This window comes from Mus musculus, chromosome 6 (genome assembly GCF_000001635.26).
Source record: "Mus musculus strain C57BL/6J chromosome 6, GRCm38.p6 C57BL/6J".
Lineage (NCBI taxonomy): Eukaryota > Metazoa > Chordata > Mammalia > Rodentia > Muridae > Mus > Mus musculus.
Genome location: NC_000072.6, coordinates 83,640,355 through 83,656,985, shown reverse-complemented (window position 1 = coordinate 83,656,985; position 16,631 = coordinate 83,640,355). Strand labels below are relative to the sequence as shown.

The window sequence follows — 16,631 nt, the reverse complement described above, 5'->3', positions numbered from 1 at the left end:
TTCATTATGATAACCAAGGATTATCGTCACTCAGGAGTTAGGCTTGCAGGAACTTTGACCTAGGACACAGCCAACAATCACATATAAAGTCTGTCAGGGCCTTTCTGGTGACCTGTCTGTAAAGTTCTGAGGTTTGGACTGGCCAGGCTCCCGGTCTTTGCCTCCCCCTACAAATTCTCCCACCTCGTGCACTGTTTTTGTTTGTTTGGTTTTTGAGACAGGGTCTCACTATGTGGCTCTGACTGGCCTAGAACTCACTATGTACACCAGCTTGGCCTCAAACTCAGAGAGATCAACCTGCCTCTGCCTCCCAGGTGCTGGGATTAAAGCTGTGTGCTACCTCAAGCCTGATGAAAATCAGAGGCCAGTGCTGGGCATCTTCCCTTATCTCTTCCCACCTTTATTAAAAAAGAGCTAATTGATTCAGTGAGGCAGCCTGGCTAGAAAGCTGTAAGGATCTTCCTACCTCCACCTCCCAACACTGTGACTACAGGCACATGCTGCTGTGCCCAGTTTTTGATGTGGGTGGTGCTGGGGAGCCAAACTCTGGTCTTCATGCTTAGCGCTTCATGCTTCAAGCGCTTCACTGTCTGAGCCATCTCCTCAGCCTCTCAAGAATGTTTCCCCTGTAAAGTTGACAGTCCCCTTCTTAGGGGCAGATTGCAGACCCTGCTGAAGGGGGTTGGGTGGTGTGTGGCTCTGAGGCAGAGGCTGGCATGGAGCCAGGGGCAGAGGGGGAAAGGGCTGTTGGGCTCTTGGCCTCTGTAACTCCAAGAGGAGGAGGGGCCAGTGGTAACATTGGATTTCTGCAGAGTCAGAGGGAGGAGGCAGGTTTGGGAAGTTGTCCTGACCTCAGGAGAACATAGATCAGGCTCCCACTGTGTTTCAGGCTCTCACTACTGTGGGCTTGCAGGACAGGCTTTAGGAACCAGTGGCAAGAACGGTGCAGGAGGATGAAGGAGGCCGAGCTGAACAGAGATATGGCTAGATATTGCACAGACAACCAGTGTGTCTCCCTACAGCCCCAAGGTAAGAATATTTAGGTAAGAATATTGCCTATACCCTGCCCTCTGAGCCCATCTTTGCCAGCCCAGAGATTTGTATCATCCCTGCCTTGGTTCCATAGTAAATAGATGGGTCAGAATAAACAGGTCGGCAGAGGACCAGAACTCTGAGCACCCCAGGCTCTATATGAAACCTCCAAGAGCCCCTCCACTGGGTACAGTAACCCGATGTCAGGAAAAATGTGCACTTGGAGTTCAGATGGGCCTGGTTTTGAACCCCGGCTTTGCCCTCCACCTAGCCCGTGCACCCTCTGGAGCTGGTGCTCTCCGAGATCATTAGTGGGTGCATCCCTGGCTAGTAACCAATTTCCCAGAAGGCCCTAGACATGCGTCCAGGGCAACATGTCAAGCTCTGTGGAAGGCTCCAGGGATGAAACCATCCACCCCAGGGACACTAATGCTTGATGTGGTCAGGCTTGTTAACAGAATGGGGACCTGTGGTCTGGACCCCTGCTATGTACCTTCTTTCCACCTGCTTTCAGCCTTCACTTTCTTCTTTCTTTATGATCGCACCCACAGCAACGCTTTCTCTGGGACGGGTTTCATGTCTAGGACACCACTGCAGCCTCTGTGGGTTGTGAGCCCCATACCTTTGGCTGTTACCTGTCCTGAGAGAATGCTTTCTTTCCCTGTGAGAAGCATGGCAGTTGTTCTCATCTCTAACGGACAAGTCAGGGGACTGTGTCAAGACCGACAGTCCTGGCTCTCCCTGCACTCTTACCCTGAGTCTTGGCTTCTCCCCTGCAGGACTGGGGCCTAAGTCAGCTGCTCTCATGGCTCCCAGGACCCTGCGGCACGTCCAGGTCATTCTGGCATTAATGGTGGTGACTGTGATCTTTTCTCTCCTTGCTCTTTTTGTGGTGGGTAAGTTCTCGGGTGACTTTAGCCACAACTCACTCTCCCTCTGTGCAAAGGTCCCAAGAGACCCAGATGGCAGTCTTCTGGACATTTCTGCTCTCTGAAGTAACATTTTGCCACCAACCTAGGCCCAGACCTGGAGTCAACAGAGCCCACTGGGCTGTGAGATGGCTCTCGAGAATGGAGGCTTCTGGGAAGGGGGGCAGGCTTGATGCTCCTCTCTTTCTGGAACCCAGCTTGTGTGGGAAGTCTATTATGTCAGGGCTATGGATTGAGCTGACCCAGGAATGGCATTCTCAGCTTCACAGCCTTGGAGACCTGAGTGGAATAAAGAGCCTCCCTCCCTCCTGCTTCGGGGAAGCAACAACTCTGGACACGACAGTGAGTAGTTCCAGTGAGGACGCGCCTCAGGGAGCTGGCTGTGGGGTGTGGGGCACAGACTCTGCTGCAGCTTCTCTTCCAGCTCCTGTTCCCACGCCGAGCTTCAGCTCCCACCTTCCTCCTAAAACATATTGTAAACTTATTTTTTGATACAGGATCTCATACAATCCAGGTTGGTTTCAAACTAAAAAGCCAAGAATCACCTTAAATGTCTGACCCTTCCTGCCTCCGTTTCTATAATGCTAGGTGTGTGGCACCATGCCCAGGTAATGTGGTACTGAGGATTGAACCCATAACCTCATGCAAACGAAACAAGTGTTCTATCAAATGAGCTGTATCTCTAAACCCCAAATTGTCCCATTTTTCAGCACAGCTTTATTGAGGTCCAGCTGCCGTAAACATTGGGCATATTTAAATTGCACAATCTGATAAATCCCTGTGGAGTGTGTTCCTGAAACCATCTCTACAGTCAGGCTGAGGAGCCAGCTCACCATCCCCTCCCCAGGGTTTGCTTGCAGCCATTGGTGATCTCTCGCATCCCCTCCTGACTTCAACCTCACTTGTCATGGTGAAGAGCAGTTTTCTTATAGAGTTTCATATGAAAAAGGATTTAAAAATAAGCATGTTCTTTTTCAGTCGTTTTTCATCCACGTGATCTGAGAAAAATATTCTTAGTAGTGTTGAGAATTGAACCCAGGCCAGAGTTTCTGTTGTTCCTGCTCATGTGTGTTTGTGTGTGTGTGTGTGTGTGTGTGTGTGTGTGTGTGTGTGTATGTGTAGCAAGCAGCTAGCTAGCCTGCCTGCATTCTTGCGTGGTCCATCCCCAGAGCCTACTAGCTTCAGGGACCAGCTGGCTGCCCTAGGATCACTCAAAGCTGTGTGTGGAGGAGTCTCTAATGTATCACAATGCTGCAACAGATAAATTATAGAGGCAACTGAAGGAAGAGTTTATCTTGGCTCACAGTTTGAAGGCACAGTTCATCATGGCCAGAAGTCGTGGAACCAGGAACTTGAGGTAGTTGATCACATTGTGTTAACAGTCAGGAAGCAGAGAGCTATGACACTAGTGCTCAGCTGTGTGTGTGTGTGTGTGTGTGTGTGTGTGTGTGTGTGTGTGTAAAAGCTTTTCCTCCTTTTCATTCAGTCTAGGACTCCTAGCCCTTAGGATGGTGAAGCCCACATTCATGGTGGGTCTTTTCTGCTCAGTTGAATCTCCCTGGAAACTATCTTATACCCAGAGGTTTGTCTTCTGGGTAATTCTAGGTCCTTCCCAGTTGACAGTGTGACTACCCTACCCAGGGACATTAAGGAATGTTCTGATTTGCCACCTGAGCTTCCCCACTTAACAGGCCTCTATTGCACCTTCTGTTTCCTCTTTTCAGATCATTCCCAATTTGTCAGGGAGACAGAAATGCAAGTGGCTATCCAGAGGCTTAGGGACTATGAGGAGAATTCTAGCAGCTGTCACAAGGAGGTACAGATACTGAAGTACCAAATGGACAATGTTAGTTCTCTGGTGCAGTTGCTTGGGAGCCATCTAGAGGATGTGAATGCTGACATCCTGCAGACAAAAGATGTGCTGAAGGAATCTGGAGCCTTGGCTTTGGAGACCCAGGCGCTGAGAAGCTCCTTGGAGGTGGCCAGTGCTGATATCCATAGTCTGAGAGGAGATTTGGAAAAGGCAAACGCTATGACTTCCCAGACCCGAGGTCTCTTAAAGAGCAGCACAGAAAACACCAGTGCTGAGCTCCACGTGCTGGGCAGAGGCCTGGAGGAAGCCCAGTCTGAGATCCAGGCGTTGAGGGGAAGTCTGCAGAGTGCAAATGACCTCAGCTCCCAGACCCAGGGCTTTCTCCAGCACAGTATGGACAACATTAGTGCTCAGATCCAGACCGTGAGAGATGGTATGGAAAGGGCTGGTGAAAAGATGAACTCGTTAAAGAAAGAGCTGGAAACACTCACTGCTCAGACTCAAAAGGCAAATGGCCACCTGGAGCAGACAGATGCCCAGATCCAGGGCTTAAAAGCTGAGCTGAAAAGCACCAGTTCCTTGAACTCCCGGATTGAGGTGGTCAATGGCCAAATGAAAGATGCCAGCAGAGAGTTACAGACCCTGAGAAGGGACCTGAGTGATGTCTCAGCTTTGAAGTCCAATGTCCAGATGCTACAGAGCAATCTTCAGAGGGCCAAGACAGAGATGCAGAGTTTGAAGGCAGATCTGCAGGCGACCAAAGCCCTCACTGCCAAGATTCAGGGGGAGCAGAATCGCCTGGGGGCCCTGCAGGAAGCTGTGGCTGCACAGAAGCAGGAGCAGAAGACTCAGAGTAAGTAGAGATGTGTGTGTGTGTGTGTGTGTGTGTGTGTGTGTGTGTGTGTGTGTGTGTATGTGTGTTCGTGCTCTGGGGAGCGGTGATGACCTCTGACCCTTTAGCCTCCTTGCTTACCTAACCATCTGGGGAGGAGGATGGTGCTAGAAATGGAATCACATTTAATGAGACAAGCTAGCCTGAGTAGCCTAGTATGGCTTGTAATCCAGCCAGTGTCAAAACAATCACACGCAAGAAAGAGGTGTCTGGTGGCTGATTATGGGATGGATCTCTGGGTGGGGTAGTCTCTGGATAGTCCATTCTTTTGTCTTAGCTCCAAACTTTGTCTCTGTAACTCCTTTCATGGGTATTGTGTTCCCTATTCTAAGGAGGAATGAAGTATCCACCCATTGGTCTTCCCTCTTCTTGATTTTCTTGTGTTTTGCAAATTGTATCTTGGATGTTCTATGTTTCTGGGCTAATATCCATTTATCAGTGAGTGCATTATCTAATGACTTCTTTTGTGATTGAGTTACCTCACTCAGGATGATATCCTCCCGATACATCCATTTGTCCAAGAATTTCATAAATCCATTGTTTTTAATAGCTGAGTAGTATTCCATTGTGTAAATGTACCACATTTTCTGTATCCATTCTTCTGTTGAGGGACATCTGGGTTCTTTCCAGCTTCTGGCTATTATAAATAAGCTGCTATGAACATAGTGGAGCATATGTTTTTGTTACCAGTTGGAACTTCTTCTGGATATATGCCCAGGAGAGGTATTGTGTGATCCTCTGGTAGTATTATGTTTAATTTTCTGAGGAACCTCCAGACTGATTTCCAGAGTGGTTGTACAAGCTTGCAATCCCACCAGCAATAGAGGAGTGTTCCTCTTTCTCCACATCTTCACCAGCATCTGCTGTCACCTGAATTTTTAGATTTTGCTGAAGGGACCCTGTTATAGCTGTCTCGTATGAGGCTATGCCAGTACCTGGCAAATACAGAAGTGGATGCTCACAGTCATCTATAACGTGGAACATAGGGCCCCCAATGGAGAAGCTAGAGAAAGCACCCAAGGAGCTGAAGGGGTCTGCAACCCTATAGGAGGAACAACAATATGAACTAACCAGTCCCCCTAGAGCTCATATCTCTAGCTGCATATGTATCAGAAGATGTTCTAGTCGGCCATCAGTGGAAAGAGAGGCCCACTGGCATTGCAAACTTTATATGCCCCAGTACAGGGGAATGCCAGGGCCAAGAAGCAGGAGTGGGTGTGTAGGGGAGCGGGGCTGGGGGAGGGTATAGGGAGCTTTTGGGATAGTATTTGAAATGTATGTAAAGAAAATATCTTAAAAAAAAAAAAAAGACATGAGGATCACCAGCTGGGGAGCACGGCTCAGTTTCCGACCTGCTGAGACTTTGAGGATCACCAGCTGGGGAGCACGGCTCTGTTTCCAACCTGCTGAGACTTTGAACAAGCTCCTCCTTGAGCTTTGCTACTCCACTGGCTGTAATCTCAGCACTCAGGAGGCAGAGGCAGGAGGATCAGGAGTTCAAGGCCAACCTCAGCTACATAGTGAGTTTGAGGATGGCCTGGAATACATAAGATCTTACATCCAAAATGAGGATAACAGGATTGTTTCACACCCAGACACATGCGAAGACTTCAGACTGCACCAGGACCCCTCACGTGCAGCTGAGGCTTACTGAGTCATTATTGCAAGGGCTTAGAGACTGAGAAAACATGTCCCCACCATCACAACCTGATGGGCTATGAGGGCAGGCTTGCAGAAATGACACACAGACAAGAGAAAGGGATGAAGAGATGGGAGAAGCATGGACTGGGGTCTGGGATGAAGAAAGAGCCAGAGAAAGGGAGAAGGGCCTTCCCTTCTAGTGTGTGCAGCACAGAGAGATCAGATGAGGAGGTCTTGGGCTGACTTTTGAAGACCGTTAGCTGCATGGCAGGCACATGGGGCATATCCACCAAGGCATGGGGACAGGAATCTGGGGTTCTGGAAACTCCCAACAGATGAGGAGCCTGTGGGAAAGAGGGCAACTTTCTCAGATGTGGACTCAGTGTGCAGGGGCCAGAATGGTGGCTTTCCAGCTGTTTCATATGTACCTTTAGCATTGGCTTCGTCTTACACAGTACCAGGATGGATGAACATGCACTCTGCAAAAGTGCTCTGACCTATTCTCCATAAAAAGCTACTTACAACCTAGTAATGTTAGAAAGGGTCCCTTGAGAACAGTGCGCTAGAGGCCAGGAGCTGCCTGGAAAGCACACAGTAAACAGGGAAAAGCTCTGAGCTTGCAAGTCCTCCTCCAAAAGCTGGGAACTGCTGGACAGTGGCAAGGTGTCTCCCTAGAAGGCTTGGCTTCCCAGTCTCAGTCGGAGATAAGGAGTAGAAAAGGGCAGCTCTCACTTGCTGGATCTGGAATGCTTTGTGGAGATTCAAGGCTGTCTTTTACGGGCTATGCAGACTAGGATAGAGGCCTAAGCTTGTAGGCTCTTGGATGTTGGTTCTGGGCTGTTGGTGCAGACTTGGTCATGAGATGTTGGTCTTGACGGTATTTGCATGCATATGGCAAGGTGCACCATGAGGAGAAGGATGAGGGTGGAGAAGGGAAGCCAAGCTTCATGGGGTTAGAAGTGTGCCTGAAGGAGAGAGCATGTGAAATATTGATCATGTGGTAGGTACAGAGAGGCAGATGTGAGAAGACAGCCACCGAGCTTGCAGCATATTGCTGTGCTCCATTCAAATTCATTGCTAATGTTTTGGTGAACTCCCCTGAGATGGGCTTTCCAGGTTCTGATAGACCTGGCTTGAGAGTGAGAGAAAGAAGCAGAGAAGCAGCAAATAGAGAGGTAAAGAGAGAAAGAAGAGAGAGGGTGAGGGAGGGGGAGAGAGAGGGAAGCAGAGGGGGTGGAGGGAGAGGGAGACAAAAAAAGAGGGAGAGGGAGACAAAAGAGGGAAAGTGAGAGGAGGAGAGGGAGGACACCCGAGTGGAGCAGCTAGCTTGTCAGTGAGGTTGGGTGTGGAGGAGGCTGGTCACCTGGAACACGAGCAGAGTGTTGGAACTTGGTGCTGCCTCCTCTGGGTGGAGTGGAAGGCGGCTCACAAGATGAAAGAGGCTGTAGGAACTGGAGAACTGGAATGGAGTGATTTCTGGAGCGGAGTTGACAAGTAGAACTATGTGGGCAGTACCCAGGACCTGCCTGCCATGCTGTCTGTGTGCTGGGAGTGACATGGGCGGCCGGAAGCCTTCCCTGCTTCAGTCCTCTGCCCACTCTGCCCTGCTGTCCTCACATTCTCTTTGGCTTTCTGTTGTGGCATCAGTGACTACTGCTTCCACACTTTGGGGTATACTATGGAGAGGCCCCCCCTCAAAAAACCATAAAAGTTCAGCTCTGGAACTGAGACCTTTTGGCCTGGATGCAGCTTGGCTTCAGAACTTTAGGAAAACCTTCTAGGTACTTCTAGTAGCAGCCATGCTTTGAGCTTTCCTTCTACCCACTCCTGTTCAGTGTGTGTAGTGTATATACACATGACACATGAGTGCACATGTGTATAAAGGCTAGATTGTCTTTCTCAATTTCTCTCCACTTGATCTGTCTATCTAATCTGTCTATCTATCTATCTATCTATCTATCTATCTATCTATCTACCTACCTACCTATCTACCTATCAATTATCTATCATCTATCAATTATCTATCATCTATTATCCATCTATCTATGTATCTACCTATCTATGTATCTACCTATCAATTATCTACCTACCTATCTCTCTCTCTCTCTCTCTCTCATCTATCTATCTATCTATCTATCTATCTATCTATCTATCTATCTATCTATTATCTATCTATTATCTATCTATCTATCTATCTATCTATCTATCTATCTATCTATCTATCTATTATCTATCTATCTTTGAGATAGACATACCTCAGGCTGTCTTGAAACTTGATATCTAACCAGGGATGACCTTGAGTTTCTTCCTCCTGCTTCCACCTCTTCGAGTTCTGGGACTACAGAAATGGCCTATTATGTGTGGTTCATGCAGTTCTGTGACCAAAACTTGATTGCTTTCTGCAGAATAGCCAAGCATTCTACCCACTGAGCTATATCACCTTATTTTTGGAGAAAATATTTCTCACTCCATTCCATTAAGCAGACTGGTCAATGGACTTAAGAGATCTGCTGTCTCCACCTCCCAACACTGTGATTATAGGCACATGCAGCACACTGGGCTTTTGTGTGGGTACTGGGAGCTGAACTAGATAGACCCTCATGCCTATGCAGCAGGAACAGCATTAATTCAGTCATCTCTCTAGCCCTTGAATCTTTTCTTTAAGGACAAAATAGGCAGTAATTTAGGCTTCTGGGTTGTAAGGTCTCTCCTATAGAACTGCTTCCTGCTGCAGTATTGAGGGAATACCACAGATAGCACACAGATATATCACACAGTGTTCCAGTAAGACTTTCTGAGAGGAGGTTGCTGGGGTGCAGTTTGTCTATCCTTGTTTCAACCTCAGACAGTGACAGAATCATCTGCAGGCGTGGCAGAACCATGGCACATGTTAAAAGGGCATTTGGGGGCTGAACAGAGAAGGAACGTTCATCTTAGCCAGTTTCCTGGTGATACTGGCATAGCCAGGTCCAGTTTCCTGGTGATGCTGGCATAGACAGGTGGGGACCACATGCTGAGAATCCCTGCTTCGCACACTTACTATCTTTCACTGAAACCTGAGTTCTTGTGTCGCCATTGATGTTTCTACCTGATTTAAAAGTACCTTCTTCCTGGGTGGGCCAGATGACTCAGCAGGTAAGGTGCTTGTCACCAAGTCTGACAATCTGAATTTGATCCCTAGAACCTGAATGGTGGGAAGAGAGAGCCGACTCCTTTCTGCAAGTTGTCCTCAGAGCTCCACATGCATGCTGTGGGACACACGTGTGACACCCTTCTAATAAATAAATTTAAACACGCACACGGTGCCTTCACCCTGTTCCATCCTCTCCAGCTTGAGCATCTTTACAGAGGACATGGTGCATGTGTATTGGAGTCTGCGGATGGAGATGAAGTCAGGAAGTGAAAGAGGTTACAAATTGCAGGATTGGAAGCAGACAGAAACAGCTGGTGACAGTCATGAGGTGGAGAGTGTTGAATACCAGAAAGCAGGCATCTGCAGAGAGTGCCAGTGGGTGTCAAGGTTGAGAGTTCCCAGCAGTGAATGGCACACCTAGGTGCCCTAGAATGCTGCCTCTAAGATGGGGCTACGAGACTGGGGTATGGGGTCCCAGCCCTGCTCCTGCAACACTGAGCACTGGGAATTAATTGCCAGGGCTTGTGATTTTCCAAGGTAGAGCAGAGGCTGGCTTTGGAACAACGCTATCTGCTCCTGACTCTTTCTCCCTGACCTTTGTTCTAGATCAGGTTCTCCAGCTGATCGCGCAGAACTGGAAGTACTTCAATGGAAACTTTTATTACTTTTCTCGTGACAAGAAGCCGTGGCGGGAGGCTGAGAAGTTCTGTACGTCCCAGGGAGCGCACCTGGCTTCGGTGACCTCTCAGGAGGAACAGGTCAGAGGCCTGGGACTGAGAGTGGGGTATGGATAGGGACACAAAAACTTAAATTTTTGTCCTCCTAATGGGTGATAAAGTCCCTCATGTCCCCATCAGGCAAGGAACAAATATTTACTGAGTTCCCAAGAGTGCTCTGTACTGAGATGGAAGTGTGGCCAGCTACGGCCACCTGCCCAGGGAAGGAGGAAGACCTACAGGCCCCAGCAGATGTCAGCAGGAAGGGAAGGAAAAGATACCTGTGACACCCTTCAATGTAGGGGGTGTTTCTATCTTACATTTCCTCAGCCCCTGCCAGCCTTCCTGTCTGGGCATCAGTCTGGATCGAAATATCCAGTAGCTGTAGACGGCTGGTGAAGAGGAGACCCTGGTCCCCTGAGAGCTAGACTCACTCCTAAGCATCTAGGACTCTGCAAGAAAATACTGTCCACCAGGCTAACAGAGGACTATGCTGTTTGGTTTAGCTTAACCTGCAAAATTGTCTATTCCTAGTGACTCTTCCCAGGACTTGTACAGTGCTGCTAAGAATAAACTAGAATGAGGATTTCTGTCCCAGCCAAGGCACACCCCTTCTCAAATGTGAGGGACATCAAAGACAAGTCAATATGGGGGAAGATGGGGCTTCCCCAGAGGGACCTACCTGCTTCTCTAGAGATTAGATAAGCCATGGAAGGTTCTGGAAGCTTCCGCACTGAGGTGGGCTCATTGATTAGGGGCCAAGGAAGGGATGGTCCAAAGAGTCCACTTCTCACAGTTCTGTCTCCTTTGCACAGGCATTCCTGGTACAGACTACAAGTTCTGGGGACCATTGGATTGGGCTCACTGACCAGGGCACAGAGGGCATCTGGCGCTGGGTAGATGGGACACCATTCAACAATGCCCAGAGCAAAGGGTGATTACAACCTCTGTCTAGCTCTGTCCAGGCACTGTCTGCCTTGGGCAGGCTTTACTGTTCTTTGTGTATGGTCCTGTTTAGTGAGTGTTTGAGTGTGTGTGTGTGTGTGTGTGTGTGTGTGTGTGTGTGTGTGTGTGGTGTATACGTGTGTTTATACAAATGTGTGATGAGTGTGGCATGCATGTTGTGTGATGTGTAATGTTTGTGGTATATGAGATGACATGTAGTATGTTGACCTCTGAGGCCAGTAGACCAGCATCTAGAAAGGACAGGCCTTGGATCTAGCAGGCCAGCTGCCTTCCTGTTCTTTTGATTTCACCTATTCATTTGTTTCCTCCAAGTGTTGGATTCTGTGGAGGATTCCCCTTCAGACCCTGAATCATCAGTAACAGAGGGAGGGCAGCCCCAGTAGGGCCACTCTGGGGACTCCTCTAGTCCTGGTCCTGTCCCCATCCTGAGGTCTCTTTATGCATGGGGAAGGAAGACTGCCTTGTCTAGCAGAGTAAAACCATGTTCTTCCAGGTTTTGGGGGAAAAATCAGCCTGACAACTGGAGACATAGGAACGGAGAGCGAGAAGACTGTGTTCACGTCCGGCAGCAGTGGAACGACATGGCCTGTGGATCCTCCTACCCCTGGGTGTGCAAGAAGTCCACAGGGTGGTCTGCGGCCAGAGTAGGCTAGAGCTGAGTCTGTCCTTCCTGAGACTCCTTCAGCCTTGATCTCACTTCAGGGCTTCCTGTCCTGTATTGCCCTGTCGTTCTGCTATTTAAAACATGCTTGCCTCCTTCTTAAAGACAAGCCCTGCATTGGAGTCCCCTCAGCACCCCATGTCTGCCCAGATAAGCCCTCAATAAACACTCACTGAATGGACAGAAACTTGGTTCTTGACAGTCCCTGAAGCTGCCCTCACTCCCATCTCTCCATGGACTGTCCCCTCCTTCCCTTGGGTCTTTCTGTCACTACAGGTCCACTTTTCAGTGACAGTGCAGACAGCAGCTGGGGTTTCACAGGAACTACAGGGCTTTCCTAAGTCACCCCAGGGGTTCCATGTGTTTCTTCATGTGTGTATTTGGGGCCCTGTTTCTCTCCCTTGTCCTGTGGGCTGGTGGTCTCTGCTCCACCCTGTCATTCATCTTGCTAATCTTTCCAGGGATCTCCTTTCTGCTCACCTTAGGGTGAGAACCTCAGGAGCTCTCTCTTGGTGTCTCCATACACAAGGAATCCCATTCAGGTTTCTGGATCTTTCTCTTTTTCTCTTTGACTTCTTCATATTCTTCCCTCAAACTGCAAAGAGCTTCCTCTCCTCGACCTGGGTGGAATGGCATTCCTTAATAAATAGTGTCTTCGCTGTTCTGTGGAAGAAACTTCAGAAAGAAAACCACGGGGCTGGGCCGGGCGTGGTGGAGCACGCCTTTACTCCCAGCACTTGGGAGGTAGAGGCAGGAGAATTTCTGAGTTCGAGGCCAACCTGGCCTACAGAGTGAGTTCCAGCACAAGACAGCCCGGGCTACACAGAGAAACCCTGTCTCGAAAACAAAACAAAACAAAACAAAACAAAACAAAACAAAACAAAACAAAACAAAATAGGCTCCCCATCTGATCCCCAGCTCCCTAACGTGGCCAGAAGTTTTAGTGTGCCTAAGGTCCAGTATCTGGAAATAGCTCTTTCCTGTATGTTAGTGTGATGAGTTTTCTAGTTGGTTTTTCTTTTCTTTTCTTTTTTTTATTCTTTGTTTCACATCATGCACCCAAGTCCCACTCATTTCCCTGTCCCCTCATATCTGACTGTTGACCTTGCAATCTCAACCCTTCCCCCCAATCCTCCCCCAAAGAAAGCTTAGAAAATACCTCACAGTGGAAACTGTAGTATGCCCTGCAGTGTGTCCTGCAGTGTCTTCTTCTGTCCACACATCTTCACTTGCAAATGTTCACTGCATTGCGTCATTGGTCTGGTTCAAGATCCCTGACTTCTGAGACAACATCAATACTGGATCCCTATCAGGACTCCCAGTTATCCTGCTGTGACCCTGTGCTGTGGAGTCTGAAGCTTTGGAACAGCAGGCCTGGCCCTTTCACACATCCCCTCATTACAGATAGAGATTTCAGGGAGGGTCAACTCAGAGGCAGGGCCCACTCTCCCAAGTGCTGCAGGCTGTGAGGGGCTGGGCCAGCTCTCCTGCTCTCACACCCTTTGAACTGGTTCAGCCATGCCTTCATATATCGGAGCCAGCTTCACCATGTTGCTCAGACAAGAGGCAGGGTCTATTCTTTCACGTGCTGGAGCTAGCAAGGGACGTGGCCAGCTCACCTGCTCTCATTTTCCCAGGGCCAGCTCTCCTGACTGTCACAGGTAGTGAGGGGTGAGGAAGGAGGGGCTAGGGGGGAAAGACATCACCCCAGCACACATGTCACCTCACAAGTGGTTGGGCAGCTTTCCCTTACTCTCATCCTCAGGAATGGCTCACCCACACCCACCTCAGCCAGGGCCAGTCCTACTGTGCTGCCCAGGAGTGGTGCAGGGCTTGCTTTCTCAAGTGCTCCAGCCAGTTAGGGGCAGGACCAGCTCTTCTGCCCTCATGACCCCGTGGGCAGCTTTCCTGACCACTGCAGGTGGTGATGGGTAGGGGGTAGGAAAGGCATCACCCCACCCCTACGCCACCTCACAGGCCAGCCCTTCCACATTCTCACCCTTGGGGGTCGTCTCATGTGTGCTCCCACCATTATGGTCAGCCTTGCTGTGCTTTCCAGGTGAGGTTCAGGGCCTGCTCTCCCGAGTGTTGATGCTGCTGCTGCTGCTGAGCAGAGCTAGCTCTTCTGAGCTCATCACCCCGTGTGTGGCTTTCCTGATTGCCAGAGGCAGTGAGGGACTGGGAGAAGTATCCCCTCTGTACCTGGGCCACCCCATCCATGGCAGATGAATGTCAGGGACAGCTTGGGGCCTTGGGTCTGGCTCACCCACACTCCTGCCATCAGGGTCAGCTCCACTGTGTGCCTGGGAAAGATGCAGGGCTCGATCTTTTGCGTGCTGCCAGAGGTGAAAGATAGGACCAGATCTCCAGAGAGTGACATTCAGTGAGGGCTGTGCCAGTTTTGCACAGCCCCTGGACATCTGTTTGGTCCCCAGTGGCTGCCCTGATCAGAGATATCCCCATGTTCTCTAGTGGCAATGTGAGCCTGGGACATCGACGTTCAACCTCTCCCTCTGTGTAGCCACCAACTCAGAATGGTCCTCAGCCGCAGCTCTGGCTGGGACTTCACCATGGCCCCAGGTATCAGGAATGGCTACTCACAACAGGCTACTCCTCTCTACCTTAAGTCTCCAGTTCCATTCTCTTCATAAGGCTCAAGCTGGTCCACTTCTTATTATCTCCTATCTGACTACAATGTACTTGGTAGCTCCTGCTGCAGGCTAGTCACACCTCTGGCAGATCCCTGGGTGATACCCTCCATCCGTGCTGCATGGTGTGTTGGCAAACAGGTGTCCATGGCCCACCTGTGCAGTGCACTGTGTATGCACCCATAGGTCTGTGGGTGGCATGGTGGTCCACAAGTCTCTGTCTTTCTCCTTATGTGTTATGCAATAAGGCTTTACCATCGGTTTGTAAAGTTCAGCTAATAGCCTAGGCAATAGCCTGAGATGTTTGGGTGTTTCCACTGCACTCCTTTGGTTAATGGCTTGAGTAGATGTTATTCATTCCTGACATGGTAAGTTTTACTTGGTAGAAAGTTGTTTAGTTGGGGCATTGTCTTCCTTATTATTTGGTGACTCAATTATATGTATATATTTTAAGCAGCTTCTTTAGTAGCTTCCCATATGACCCCTCAAAAGCCCTTTAGATTTTTACTTTATGTGGTAGTTTGAATAGGGATGTCCCCTATAGACTCATGTGTTTGAATGCTTGGCCCATAGGGAGTGACACTATTAGGAGGTGTGGTCTTGTCTTGTGGGAGGAAGTGTGTCATCGTGGAGGTGGGCTTTGAGGTCTCCTATACTTGAGATACATCCAGTGTGGCTCACGGTCTTCTCCTGCTTGAGGATTAAGCTGTAGAACTCTCAGCTCCTTCTCTAGCACCATGTCTACCTGCATACCACCGTGTTTCCCAAAGACTTGAAATGCTTTAAGTGCTGCTTAATGGGTCATCCTAGTAGGAACATGGAAGACAGTGGTGCTGAGGGAGATTTGAACTGTGGGGGCTTGGTTCAAGAGGTTTCAGAGGAGAAGAATTTTAGTAATGTTGCCTAGAGATTGTTCTTGTGATTTTTTTGGTGAAGAGTGTGCCTGGCTTTTGTCCTTGTTTGAAGAGTCTGCCTGAGGCTAAAGTGAAGAGAATTGAATTAATCCCATTGGTAGAGGAAATCTCAAAACAGCTGAGTATTGACTCTGCCATGTTATTATTAGTGCTCACCATAATGAAAAAGACCAAGTTGCACAAGTAAAAATACAAAATGTACAGATTGAGGAGAAATGGGTCATCAGCAAGTAGAATGGAACTAAGTTCTGTGTTCAAGAAGACAAACAGATTTAAAAATGGAATAAAGGTATGGTGATCTCAGGGCAAGATCTTCACCAGCTAAGCTTCCAACTTCCGAAAAGGAATTAAAGGTAGTACGTCTTTAATGTCAGTACTAGAGGCATTAGTACCAGAAGGCAGAGGCTAGTAGATCTCTAAGTTCAAAGCCAGACTGGTCTACAAAGTGAGCTCCTGTACAGCCAAGCTTAGGCAGGGAAGGAAACCATCAAAATCAGAAAGCTGGTGAAGTAGTAATTGAATGGGGGGGGGGGTCATGTTTTAGCCCCAGAAAACAGCAGAACTTGGCAGCTTTGGCCACATGGTTCAGGCTTTAGAGTCAAGGATAGAAGAAGAGGGTTATGGAATGGGTTTGAATGCTTGGCCCACAGTGAGTATCACAACTTCCCACAAGGAAAGATGCTGACGTCAGGTCTGTGTTGGGTGTACCTGCATGGAGGCCTAGAGAGACCATTGTGTGAAGCTGTGAAGGTGAAGCCTAGATCATCTCCCAAAATGTCGGAGAGGCCAGACTTACACGATGCCTGCTGAGGAGAGCTGCTTCCAGGAAGTGGAACCAGCACAAGAGGAACTGTGTTGCAGTCAACAAAGCTGGATGCTTGAAGAGCACTTTGACATCAGACACAAAGATGAAGACTTTGGAGTTTGTCCAGTATTTATTTGGCCCACCATGCTCTCCTTTCTACCTTTTGGAATGGTAGCACATATCCTGTGCCATTATATGTTGGAAATACAGTTCTGGGATTAGAGGTGTGCCCCACCACTGCTCAGCCTGGGCGGGGGGGTCCTCTTCTTATCCATCTTTGTTCTCTGAATAGTGAAAGGACATATTTAACCCCTGATGGAAGTTCTTAGTGGTTCTACTTATCAGATTGGAATCCCACCCAAGACACCCTCTAATATCCCGTAATAAAAAGGGAAAAGAAAAACAACATTTTAGCCATCCTTTGAGATGTAACTTGATAGCCACCACTTATTTGTGACTCTTTTTTGAGTCCATATCCACA

The 16,631-nt window shown here is 48.8% G+C and overlaps 1 protein-coding gene across 1 annotated transcript; it reads left to right on the top strand.

The window, feature by feature from the left end:
* The first annotated feature begins 869 nt into the window (after nt 1–869).
* On the top strand, nt 870–12,444 carry Clec4f (C-type lectin domain family 4, member f). Its single transcript, NM_016751.3, has 7 exons — nt 870–1,029; nt 1,812–1,928; nt 2,223–2,303; nt 3,686–4,627; nt 10,047–10,198; nt 10,972–11,090; nt 11,616–12,444. The coding sequence occupies exons 1-7, from the start codon at nt 954–956 to the stop codon at nt 11,773–11,775; spliced, it is 1,647 nt and encodes a 548-aa protein (NP_058031.2). The 5' UTR covers nt 870–953; the 3' UTR covers nt 11,776–12,444.
* The last annotated feature ends 4,187 nt before the right edge of the window (nt 12,445–16,631 follow it).

Coding starts and splice junctions, on each gene's coding strand:
- Clec4f (NM_016751.3), top strand. CDS start 954: ATGAAGGAGGCCGAGCTGAACAGAGATATGGCTAGATATTGCACAGAC. Junction 2,304..3,685: donor CAACAACTCTGGACACGACA/GTGAGTAGTTCC, acceptor TCCTCTTTTCAG/ATCATTCCCAATTTGTCAGG. Junction 4,628..10,046: donor GCAGGAGCAGAAGACTCAGA/GTAAGTAGAGAT, acceptor CCTTTGTTCTAG/ATCAGGTTCTCCAGCTGATC.